Here is a 12,882-nt window from a genome sequence, read left to right as displayed (position 1 = left end):
ATCTTTGATTCATCTCTTTCTTTTACACCCCACATTCAAACCATTACCAAATGCTATAGAATTTACCTTCAAAATATTATGTATTCCAAATTTAGTCATTTGTCACACATCTCTACTTTTTCTGCTGTAGTCTAAGCTACCACCATCTCTCATGTGGACTATTTCCAACTTATCTCACTTCTTGCCCCGCCCCACCCCCCCACCCAGTCTTCTTCATTTAGTAGCCAGAATTGTTCTTTTAAAATATATCATGTTACTTCCTACTTATAGCCCATCAGTAGCTTCACAACTTAAAATTCTAAGCCCTTATCGAGTTTCATGAGGTTATACAATATTTGGCTTCTAGTTAACTTTTCAGTTTCATCATGTTTCACAGTCACCACTTTGTTACTCAGCCTCAGACATATTGCTCTCTTTAAATAAGATTAGGTACTTTTTTGCCTCTGAGTCTTCGCATTTACTGTTTTCTGTGTCTTGAATGTTCTTCCTCCAGAAATTTAAATGTCTCTCTTCTTCACTTTCAGGTCTCTTCACCTGTTTAGAGTGGCTTTCTTTGTCTACTCTATTCTAAAATAATACCATCTTCCCAACAGTCTGTAGCCTCTTACCCTGTTTTATTTTTCTTAATAACACTACCTGACATCATAATATATATTTATTTATATGTTGTCTATTTTCTCTAACTAGAATGTAAGTTATAGAAGGGTAGGGATTTAATTGATCATATTTATGACAGAGGATATGTGAAGATATCAGGTTGACATGAGGATGAGCAATGATATGAGGATATAAATGAGAATGTTTGATTGAACAGTATCCTAAAGGAGGTAGAATAGGCTTATTTTTCAAAAAAAAAATTTATTTATTTATTTTTATTTATTTGGCTGCGCCAGGTCTTCGTTGCGGCAAGCAGGATTGTTGCAGCATGCGGGATCTTTAGTTGCAGCATACAGGCTCTTATTGCAGCATGCGGGATAGCATAGATAGAGTGTGTTCACTGTCTTTTATCCTCTTATTTTCAATCTAGAAATAAAGATAATTTTGTTGCATGTTAATTTTGTGTCATTTTTTCATTAAGTATATTGCTGTTAATACCTTGGATAAATCCTAAAAAAAAAGTAGTCCCGAAAACTTAGATGCTCATCTAAGATGTAGTTTATAGTTAAGGTTGCAGAAATGATCTCAGAAACTTATAAAAACAAGGTTGTCTTACTTCCTATGTTTGATTATTCTGTACCATAGGTAAACTTGATTTACATTAAGACTGAATATGGTAACAAAGAATAGAATTAGGAATAGACCAAAGTCTTTGTTTTACTATATTGAGTGGGGGAGGGGGAAAGAACAAACTACTTCTGATCATTCTTTTGGGAGCTCCATATCTCAAAAAAAAAATATGAGATTGTTTGTTGACTGAAATGTGATAATAGAACATGTTTTTGTTATAATATTAAAGAAATGGTATGGTCTGTTATGTTGAAAAATGTATGGAATAGTAGGATGTGAGCTGGTGGGTGATTTTCTTCTTTTCTTATAATTCATGTAGCTTTTGCAGTTAGCATGTAGTTTTTAAAATGAGAGTAATCAATTAATTTAAAAAATCATTGTGCATATATAATATAGTCCCTCTTCAGCTCCTTGCTTTAAATTGCTTTCAAACTTTTAGCAGAATAGAGGTTTTGTTTTTTTTAACATTTTGCCTAGTTTTGTATAAAATAACAACGAAATCAGTTTTAAATGGGAGGCAGTGTATCAAATACATGGCGATATTGTTTAGGATGTTTTCCTGTGACCATTTAATCTGGTACTGTACATGCCAATCAGAGACATTCAAGACCTTCTGCTATACCTAAGACAGTCTCCCTTGGCTGCAACAAAATGATCAGCTAAATGTTGTCACTTATGGAATCTTGGCTTTGATGTAGCATTTCAGAATTTATGCAGACAGTAAAGTAAAACAGGTTTTATTTTTAAAATGTTTAATAGCAACCTCCCCCACAGCACCTCTCATTCTTTCAGTCCTGCTTCACAGAGGCAGGGATCTCTGTCTCTTTTGTTCAGTTCCATATCCTAGGTTTCTTAAATCTGGCAATAGAAGGTGCATATATGTTGATTATGTCCTTCTCTCCTAAATACGAGGACGTTAAAATAGAAATCTTTTTTTATATTGTTGTTGTTAAACGTCACACTAATAGGAAAAACAGGAAGAAAGTGAACTTCGTTCTCTGCCACCTCCTTCCCTTGCCCACTTGACTGCTTTAAGTGTTGCAGTTATTGAATTAGCAAAAGAACAAGGAATAACAGATGATGACCTCAGAGTTCGTCAGGAAATTGTGGAGGAGATGTCAAAGGTTATAACAGCATTTTTACCAGGTACAGCTTCATTTTATACTTGATTTTTAAAATGACACAACTCTTCCTCTTGCTTCCTCTTGAACTTAGGGTAAATTCTTAATGTTTTTCTTTCTCTTTTTTTCTCCATCTTAAAAGTAGATTAATTTAATTATTTGTAAATGACTTTTGGGGGGAGATATTTCAGAAAAGGAAAATGGAGAATTACGGCACAGCATAATTTTTGTAATAAGAAAAAAAGATTTTTAAAATGTCAGATACAAGATTAATTGCTTAGTGCTTGAATATTATATTTTATATTAAATTTTCAGTATCATTGACTTCTGAATGGACATTTTAGTCATATTTATTTCGGTATATACAGTTGAACTAGTTACGGAATAAAATTCCTATTGCTTGATAGTGGGGAAAATTAATTTACTTTAAGGATGTTAGAGGTAAAATTTACACTTTTATTTCTTTTTTTGACTCTTGATCTTTCTTTACAGAAAGCTATTGTTTTGGGTACAAGGGGGAGTTGGGTCAGGTTTATTGTAGACATTATGTATAGATTATTTGCTTAGCCCTCAGCATTTTTTTTCATTAATACTGAATTTAGGTAAATGGATATTAAGTAAGACTTGTTTCTTACCACCAAAGGGACTTTAGACAGTTGATAAATTATAATTTTATATCAAGCCATTGTGAGATTTATAAGAAAGAATATAAAATTGAAATTGAAATTTTAATTTTTCTTTATTATTTCTATAATGTAGTTTTCTATCTAAAACACATTGATACTAATTTAAATTATACATAGGAATAATTTACTTATTATTATAAGAATAGAAGTGAAATATTTATGATCTTAATGACTTGGATGACTTCCAGACATTTTGTGAACTTGAAAAGTAGACTTTTATATATTCAACTGAGTACAAACTTAACACTTCCTAGCATACTAAACATCCCATGATCAGTCCCAATCATGTTATTTTTCAACTTGCCCTCTGCTGAGATCCTTTAAAAATTTACCTTATTATGATTTTTGAAATAACATATTTGATAGTTTGCAAAAGATGTAGGTAGCATGTTATTATTCCTATTTATTTTGTTCTGTGAACTCTTGAAAGCCAGAGTTTTTTTTGGTTTTAGGTCTGCAGTATCAATTGACTTGGCTTCACTTTGTGTTTTTAAAGAGCATTGGCTGAATGTCTGTGATCCCTTCCCCATTTAAAGAGCTATTTCTGAAGTAAATATAAATATCTAAAGAAATATGTAGCTTGTGACAGTAGCTATAGCTAGGTTAGTACATTCTTTACTGTTACATATTAAATGTGAAACATACTTCTAGTTATTCCTAAATGAATTACTACTAAAATTTTGTTTAAACACTGAACTTGAATGAGTTATTTCTCTCTTCCTGAACCCTATAACTGAGAAACATTTTTATTATTTTGTAGATCAGTTAGAAAAGGATATTATTCTTCTATAATTGCTGTATTAGAATTGGAAGACACAGAATTGAAATATATGCAGTTTTCCTATCACTGTTTTTTAAAGTTCTCATATTTGCATGCTGTTTCATGCTATGATATTTTTCCTTCATTTCCAGAGTGTTCACTTAGGTTGTATGGCTCGTCTCTGACTAAGTTTGCTCTGAAAAGTAGTGATGTTAATATAGATATAAAATTTCCTCCCAAGGTAAGTAATTAGACAAGACCCTTTTCTGTATGGTTCTTAATTAGTACTTGGTATTGTTTATTGATTATCTTTTTAGAGAAGATATAGGGGAATATAAAACACTGGCTTGTAGAATGTTACCATCATGATTTAACAGTGCTTTTGGAAAGTACTTTCTAGGTGTCAGACATAGGTGGAATTAAAGAAAATAAGGGAGAAAAAAAAAAGGAAGAAGAGGAAGGCGGTCAAAAATAAAGGGAAAATGCTTGTATTTGAACATGTTGAACAGTTACTGCTTATGGTAAGCAGTTTAGAAAGAGGAAAGAATTTTGAAATCATACATCTGTAGATGTTCAAATCTTGGCTGCAATGAGCAAGTTACTTGACCTTCTTGAGCCTCAGTTTCTAATTTCCAAAATAGGAATAATAACTTCAATATTAAATAAGGTGATATATACCAACTATTTTTGTGTAGTACCTGGTACATTATAGGTACTTTTAATAAGTAGTGGCTAGGACCATTAGCAAAATACCAATATTGTTTAGCATTGCTAACATTGCTTATTTACTGACATATCAAACATTTAAAATAATCAGTTGATATTTTATGTGTTTTTAATTTTTTGAATAATAAGTTTATGCTCAAGGAGGTTTGATTTGGGTGAAAATTTGATGTTTTAATTTCTAGTCTGATATAGTCATTAACTTACAAGTAAGGTATGATTATTAAATACTTTTTAAATAGCAGCAAAGTACACATTTAAGCTAAATACTTGACATGCTTGTTATTTAAAGTAGTATTTTAATCTAAGCCTTTTGGCCATGCTGCCAGTTGTCAATATCCCTTAAATTTCTTATCTCAACAACTTCTCTTTAGAAATCATTTGGTAAACTGATTTCTTTTTCATTTGTTTTGATATGAAATTACAGAATCTTTTCTCACTCTAAGAACTCACTAATTCTAGTAGTGTTGCTGGAATAATAGCACTATATGATTTATTAGATTCTACTTCCTCCATGAACAAGATTTCTTAACATAAAAGTAGAACACTATTCTGTTTTCATTATTTTAAAATACAGAGCATGATTTTACTTGTATTTAATGAAATTGAATTATCTCTAAAGTTCTGCAACTTGAACTTTGAAGTTAGTGTATTTATTAATTTGAAACTTCTTTTAGATGAATCATCCAGATCTTCTGATACAAGTGCTTGGGATTTTAAAAAAAAGTGGTGAGTTTCTTTTTAAAGTTGTTTTTCTAAAGAAAGTTCTTTAAATATATATGCATTGTGTTGTTTATGTATGCCTAACCAAGTTAAACTAAAACTGCTAGAATATTTGCGTCATTGTATTGCATATGTATTTAATAGGTGTACTAGAACATTTACATGTCGGTTACATCAAAAGTATCATATTTAAAATTGATATATTAAAAATGATTGCCTTTTGGGTAATTTCAGAATGTTGCCTTTGAGTATTATGGATGCTTCTTGTGTAAAATGAGACAGAAAACCTGTAATCATTAGGAGATTGTTGATGAAGGAAGATTTAGGGACAGACTTGGGGGAAAAATGTGTATGCATTGAGTAAATATGTTTCTTCCCCACTTAAAACAATGTTAATCATTTATAGTACATCAACCAGATTATACCTAGTAAGTCTTTCATATGTGGCTCATCTGTCTGGATTGATTTTTATGTAAAAAGGACATTTTTATGTAAAAAGGACATTCATTCATTTATGTGACAAGTATTGTTACCTGTAAAAAGGTAACAGTACTTTTTAAATAAAAATTTTAAAAATTACAACTTTCTCAAAGCAGGTCCCAGGTCATGTAGTACAGTCTGGAATATTATTTTCTTGGTTTTATTTACTGCTTTTTTTGTTACATAAAGTAAATGCTTAGGAGCTCAGAAACTGGAGCCAGACTTTCCAGGCACAAATTTTACTTGTACCACTTACTGGTTGTGTGTCCTTTGACAAATTACTTAAGTGTTAATGCTTCAGTTTTCTCATCTATAAAATGGCAATAATATAGTATCTTTTTGATGAGAGGGTTGTTTATGAGGATGAAATGGGTTAAGCCATAGCTTAGAAAAGTACCTGGTTTACAGTACCTTCTTATTACATTTCTGCTGCTGTGATTGTTATTATTATTACTATAGTCATCTTAAATTTTATGAATCAAAATTACCTGTCAAAAATATTTCCATTTTGGCTTAGAAGAGATAGCTTATTGATTTTAGCCATACCCTCTCATTGGCTCTAGTGTCAGTTCTAAACTTCTTTTCTTCTCTCTGTCTGCCCTATCAGCTCTCCGTTATTTATCAGCTTTTTGGCCATTTTCCTGGGATATTAATATTTAAGGGATGATTTTGGTCTAGTTTAACCTGTAAAGGGAGTTTTCTTCTGTAATAAATAGTTGACTCTCATTGCACAAAAACTCTAAAGCATAGTATAGATAAGCGCTTTTACCTCTTTAGACTCTCTAGACACTATCAACGTAGCAAAAATATTTTAAATATGTTTTCCACTAAAATACATGAATAGATCATCTTAAGTCACATAAGTTTTTAAAATTCAGTCTGAATGTAAAATTGATTATTCCCTCCTTTATGCCCTCTCTTCTCTTTAAAGACCTCTATCCTGTTATCTACAGGATTTATTTGTTTATATATTTGTTTTCCAGATCCCTAATTGAGCTCTTTGTATCTATTCATTGTCATATCCACCATGCATAATGTAACTCCTGACATAAAGCTCTTCAGCACATTTGTTTTGGATAGATTAATAATTCCAACAGGTACTACTAAGAGATTTTTTTTTGAACTTCAAATGAGATAATGTTAATCCATCTATTTTTGTTTAGATTAGATATTTTATGGCATGGGGCCTACCTTGGAGATGTAGAGAAAGACTTCAGAGTGGAAGTGTGCTTCACCTGTTAGTCCTTCCTTAAGAGCTTTGGCAGACTCTTCGTATATTAACAGGAAATAGGGCCAGTAGAGTTAGCCTTTTACTGCCATGGATAATTTAAAAGAACTATATTGTCAAAGCATTGTAGGTTCTCATTTCGTGACTCCTGTGGAAATAGCCTTCAGAAGTAAGTGGTGTCCTCTGTTTGCTGTATCTATGAAGGTTTAACGACTTTGACTAGATTGTATATTTACTTGGAAATATTCAAACTTTTCGGGATGTTAAAACCTTTCTTCTTAAGGTAATTATAATGTTCAGACAGTATTTGGGACTCTGCCTGTCTGTGGTTTGTGATAATACAGCAAATGACACCAAGAGAGGTAAGAGATTCTGTTGGGTTGATGCTCATAACGAGAAGAGTGGATTATCCCACAGAAGCAGTGAGAGTGATTTTTAGAAGGAAACTATTACTTAATGTTTACCATAGAGCAAACATTTGAGAGATGTTGACATTAGCTTACATGTTTTATTTTTTTTCTTTATTAGTATTATATGTAGATGTGGAATCTGATTTTCACGCTAAAGTTCCTGTTGTGGTGTGCAAAGATCGGAAAAGGTTGGTAACAATGAAGAGAAAATAAAGTTTTTAAAAAAAAATTAACAACAACCAAGTATGCAGTGGATATCTGTAAGAGAGAAGAGTTTTGTTTTAGATTTCTCCTTGGATTAATTTGACTAAGCTAGTTTCTATTTATTAAAATTAGCAAGGCTGCTAAAAGCATGTGAACAAGAAATGGAGTTTTTAGAGAGTTAAAAATAAAACATTCTAATGCAAAACTTTTCATTTGTTTATTCACCCAACAGTATTGAGCATTTACTATATGTTAGGTACTGCTTTGCTTATTTCAAACATAAATAAGAAATAGACTCTCTTCTCAAGGATCTGTCTATTAGAATCTAGTTTTTAGTTTCCTGAAATTCAAGGAGTCATTGAAGATTGATCTTCGCTTTCTATTCAGATATTTATAGGACTGAGAGAGCAACATGCCTTTGACAAAGGAAACTAAAATAACTGTATTTGAAACCAATGTGGGAGAGATGGAAACAATACAGAAATAATAATGTATTCTTTTATTGATTATTAATTATTATTTCTTACATTTTAAGATTACTCTGTTTTCTTATACAAAGCTAGAAGAATCTTTGGAGATCTAGTTCAACTTCCTTATTTTCTAAATTAGAAAATTGAGACCTGGAGTGATTAAGTGATTTGTCCAAATTCAAATTATTCAGGGGAAAGTCAGAATTGGAATAGAGGTATTCTGACTTCTAGTGTTTTTCCTACCACATTGTGTCAAATTGCCTCTGCGGCAACCTCAGTCACATTCTTTTCCTTGCCACAAAAATGTTTCTTCTACAATTCTGTCACTCTGTTTAAGGTAGCTCCTGTTTTCACTTACATATAAGCATTACTTGTGGATTAATAGATAAATTCTTTCTGATCTCTAATCTGAAAATAGCATATCAATAAAGTCATGAAAGCTTGGATAGGAAAAATTAGAGTCAAGAAGTATAGCTAGTCAGTTCAGTATTTCATTTTTTGTTTTTATCATGTGCAAAGCAAAAAGAATGGACTAGGAAGGTATGTTGTACTATTTGACATTGATGATATCAATGTCTTTCCCCTCACATAAATCAAGTTTTGGTGACTCTTAATGCTGCTTTTGAAATTAATTTTTCATGAACTTAAATATTAAATACTAAGTGAGGTTAAAATTTATTTCTGAAGTATAAATGAAGAGTTAAAACATCTTTAATTTGTATGGAACTCTAGTGATGGAAATGATAATATAGTTTTCTGTTAGCTCTAAGTTTATTAAAACATTTGTTTTTATTATGACTTCTTAGGTGTTAATTGTGGTGACTGGAAAGGATAGCCACAGGATTTGAAGTATTCTGGTTTTTAAGGTATAAGTACAGTGAAAATTTGTTTCTTTCTCATTCACAGTGGTTTACTTTGTAGAGTGAGTGCAGGAAATGATATGGCATGCCTCACTACTGATTTACTTGCTGCTCTTGGCAAAATGGAACCTGTCTTTACTCCCTTGGTGTTAGCCTTTCGCTATTGGGCTAAGGTAAGTGGAACAGAGGAAAAAAGTACTTAACATTTAAGATAACTGAGGCCTTTTCTTGCACTAACATGTAACATAAATCATAATAATGTGGGGACAAAATAGTTATCTGTGGACGGAAAGTGGTGTAGCAGGTTCTGATAATGGACATGAAAATAAAGTTTCATAGGCATGTAGAGTTTATTAATATATTTTAGAATGTTTAATTATTATACTTTATTCTCTTTTATGCAGTGTAGAAATATTCTCTTTCACATCTTAGTATTTGAGACTCAAGTTTTCACTGTTATTGTAAGGTTGTAAGATATGGTTACGCAAGTTAAGATTCTTTTGTTAGCATATTTTTTCCCAGTCTCTGTCTTAGAACATTATTCTCTTTCCTCTAAATTATTGGTAACCTGCAGCAATTTCTTTCTTTTTTTTTTTTTTTAATGAATTTATTTACTTATTTTTGGCTGCATTGGGTCTTTTGTTGCTGTGCACGGGCTTTCTCTAGTTGCGGCGAGTGGGGACTCCTCTTCATTGTGGTGAGCGGGCTTCTCATTGCGGTGGCTTCTCTTGTTGTGGAACGTGGGCTCTAGGCTCATGGGTTCAGTAGTTGTGGCTCATGGGCTATAGAGCTCAGGCTCAGTAGTTGTGGCACACGGGCTTAGTTGCTTTGTGGCATGTGGGATCTTCCTGGACCAGGGCTCGAACCCCTGCCCCCTGCATTGGCAGGCGGATTCTTAACCACTGTGCCACCAGGGAAATCCCACCTGCAGCAATTTCTGAATGGCCAACTGCTAAGAATCCGTTATCTAAGTTTCCTAAATTAGAATTAACATATTATTAAAGGCTGTGGTTCCCCCTGTGCTCCAGGTTACCCCTTGGAGGTGGCGAGGAGTTGTAAATATCAGTCCAAATGACTAGAGAGAGAGAGATTTTAGTTTTTTTATGTAGTATTCATCAGTGTAGTATTCATTACTTGTTAGACTAATGATGAGTAAATTCTCTGTCTTACACAAAGAAGATGAATTAAAGGGGTAGTGGTGGAGTGATAACTTGAGAACAAAAACAGCCAGAGGATTCTTTTAGAAATAATTTGTCTCGACTTTTGATTCTCCCCATAGTTGGGACAGAACCAACTGTCTGAGTAAGGAACAGCTTGAAAAGTATGGAACAGTCAGAAAGCCTAAGTTGGGGTGTCTTCATACCTAACACCTTTGTGTTTGCTATTCCCTTCATCTAAAATGTTCTTACCCCACATATCCAGAATGCTTCACTCTTTTACTTTTTTTCAAGTTTCTGCTCAAATTTCATCTTACCAGAGTTTCCTGGACCACCCTGTATAAAATAGCATTGCCTCCATCACTCTCTCTGCCTTTACCCTGCTTTATTTTGTTCATAGCACTTACTGCCACCTGCCATACATATTCATATATTTGTTTGTGATCTGTTTTCGTCCATGAAATTTTAAACCCTGCAAGGATAGGAATTTTAGTCTGTTTTATTTATTCACGGCTGGTCCTAGTGCTTCTTATTTTACTGTGCCAGTGCAGAGTAGGCATTTAATAAATATTTGTTGAATACATGGCCCAGTTCTTCAGAAAGATTGTTAATCCTTGGAAGTGAATCTGGAGAGATTATTTCAAAAGTGGTATGAGATAATGAATGAGAATATACTTTGAATTCTAAAATGCTACACAAATCTTTTTTGTTCAATTGGCAAGTGAGATTATTTAAACAACGATAAGTCAGCAAGGACAGGACTGGTGTGACAACCCTAGTAACTAAAGTTTCTCAGAGTATGGGATGAGACTGGTAGACAAGGACCAGCTATTACTCAGGAAACTGAGTTTATCAACTCCACGAAGGTTAGTGGCTTCATAAGGAATGAAGGAATAAATAGCTGCCTCTGGGATTGTACTATTTAATTATGCCTTAATTTTTTGGTGGTCATAAATAGTCTTAGTTTTCTCACACACTTCTTTTGTTCTTTTAAGTAAGTAGACTGTGTTAGAAGACTATAAATGGTATTCAGCTTATTTTCATTTGGGGAAAAAAAAGTGGCCTATAAACTTTGTTTCCTAAAGTGGCTCTTTGAAAAGGTTACTCAAATTTATATTGATTCTAAACATACCAATCAGTGAAGGACACTAAAAAATGTGTTACAAAGCTGGTTGCAGAGTGGTTCCTTTCTGTTTCCAACAGAAGGATGTGTCTCATTTTTGGCAGTTGTGTTAGTTGCAAAGAGCTTTTCCCAATGGTTTTCATTTTCTGAGTTTATTGCAAGAAACCTAGAAATGATTCCTCTCAAATAATTCCTCTCAAAGATTTTTTTCCAACAGCTTTATTTATCTTGAAGTTTTAATCCACATTGTACGTTATTTAGTAAAGCACAGATTTTCCACGATTTGAGGGTTCAGAAAAATTGTAGTATATGAATATAATTTATTCTTGTAATTGATATCATGAGATTGCTGTTGATTGTTCTCTGGCTGTCTCCACTCTTAAGTAGCTATATTCTTAGCATTCTACTAATAAGAAATTGTTTTCTGGGAAAGCCTATTAATACTCTGGGCAGCAAAACTCTTAGCCTTATCAGTCCATTATAGTCAAGTTTCATGACTCAGAGCCACTTTTTGTGGTTAACATAAGAATTAATTTTAGCAATATCTGACATCTAAAAGAGATTCCTGGGGTTTTTACTTTATTTTTATTTTTTATTGTATATATTTAAGGTATACAACTTGGTGATTTGATGTATGTATACATTGTGAAATAATCAGTCAAGCTAATTAACATATCTGTTACCTCACATAGTTACCATTTTAGTTACCTTTTTTGTGTGTGTAGTGAGAAAACACTTGAGATCTAACTTCTTAACAAATTTCAAGTATATAGTACAGTATGGTTAACTATAGTCACCACGCTATACATTAGATCACCATAACTTATTTATCTTGTGTAACTGAAATTTTATACCCCTTGACCAACATCTTCCCATTTCCCTCTACCCCAGCCTCCAGTAGCCACCAATCTCTTCGCTTCTAATTAGTTTGACTATTTTAGATTCCACATATAAGTGAGATATAACATTTGTCTTTCTGTGCCTGTCTTATTTCACTTAGCATAAATAATGTCCTCTAGGTCTATCTGTATTGTCGCAAATGGCAGAATTTCCTTCTTTTTTTAAGGCTAAATAATGTTTCATTGTGTGTATATAGCACATTTCCTTTATCCATTTATCTGTCTATAGACATTTAGGTTATTTCCATATCTTGGCTATGAGATTTCTGTGTTTTAAGAGCTGTCTGTTAAACTACCTCAGTGTTTGTCCTCTGTGAGATGTCTGATAGTGTTAACAGCTTACATGAGCAGCTCCTTATAGTTGCAAAGAAGTTTCTGGTTAACTTGACTTATTCATTAGGCAGCATACCCTTTGTCCTAATACCCTGGATAAAAGAGAATTTATTCTAGTGGAATATTTCGAGCTCTTTTTCAAATTTATTTATTTATTTAAATTTATTTATTATTTATTTATTTATGGCTGTGTTGGGTCTTCGTTGCTGTGTGCGGGCTTTCTCTAGTTGCGGCAAGTGGGGGCTACTCTTCGTTGCGGTGCATGGGCTTCTCACTGTGGTCGCTTCTTTTGCTGCGGAGCACGGGCTCTAGCTGCACAGGCTTCAGTAGTTGTGGCGTGTGGGCTTAGTTGCTCCATGGCATGTGGGATCTTCCCAGACCAGGGATCAAACCCCTGTCCCTTGCATTGGCAGGCGGATTCTTAACCACTGCGCCACCAGGGAAGTCCTAAGCTCTTTTTATAAGTGTTTTTTAATCC

General features: G+C 33.1%; 1 protein-coding gene across 6 annotated transcripts in view; it reads left to right on the top strand.

Annotated features, from left to right (window-relative positions):
* Positions 1–12,882, top strand: part of TUT4 (terminal uridylyl transferase 4) — a 145,642-nt gene that overhangs the window by 80,282 nt on the left and 52,478 nt on the right. For all 6 annotated transcript variants that reach the window (XM_057541880.1, XM_057541887.1, XM_057541905.1 and 3 more), the window contains 5 exons: positions 2,196–2,373; positions 3,947–4,035; positions 5,195–5,246; positions 7,477–7,546; positions 8,939–9,065. In XM_057541880.1, coding sequence (XP_057397863.1) covers positions 2,196–2,373; positions 3,947–4,035; positions 5,195–5,246; positions 7,477–7,546; positions 8,939–9,065 — 516 coding nt within the window. The remainder of the gene's footprint in view (positions 1–2,195; positions 2,374–3,946; positions 4,036–5,194; positions 5,247–7,476; positions 7,547–8,938; positions 9,066–12,882) is intronic.

This window comes from Balaenoptera acutorostrata, chromosome 1 (assembly GCF_949987535.1).
Source record: "Balaenoptera acutorostrata chromosome 1, mBalAcu1.1, whole genome shotgun sequence".
Classification (NCBI taxonomy): Eukaryota; Metazoa; Chordata; class Mammalia; order Artiodactyla; family Balaenopteridae; genus Balaenoptera; species Balaenoptera acutorostrata.
The sequence above is the reverse complement of the archived record's forward strand: the minus strand, read 5'-3'. Positions and strand labels throughout refer to the sequence as shown.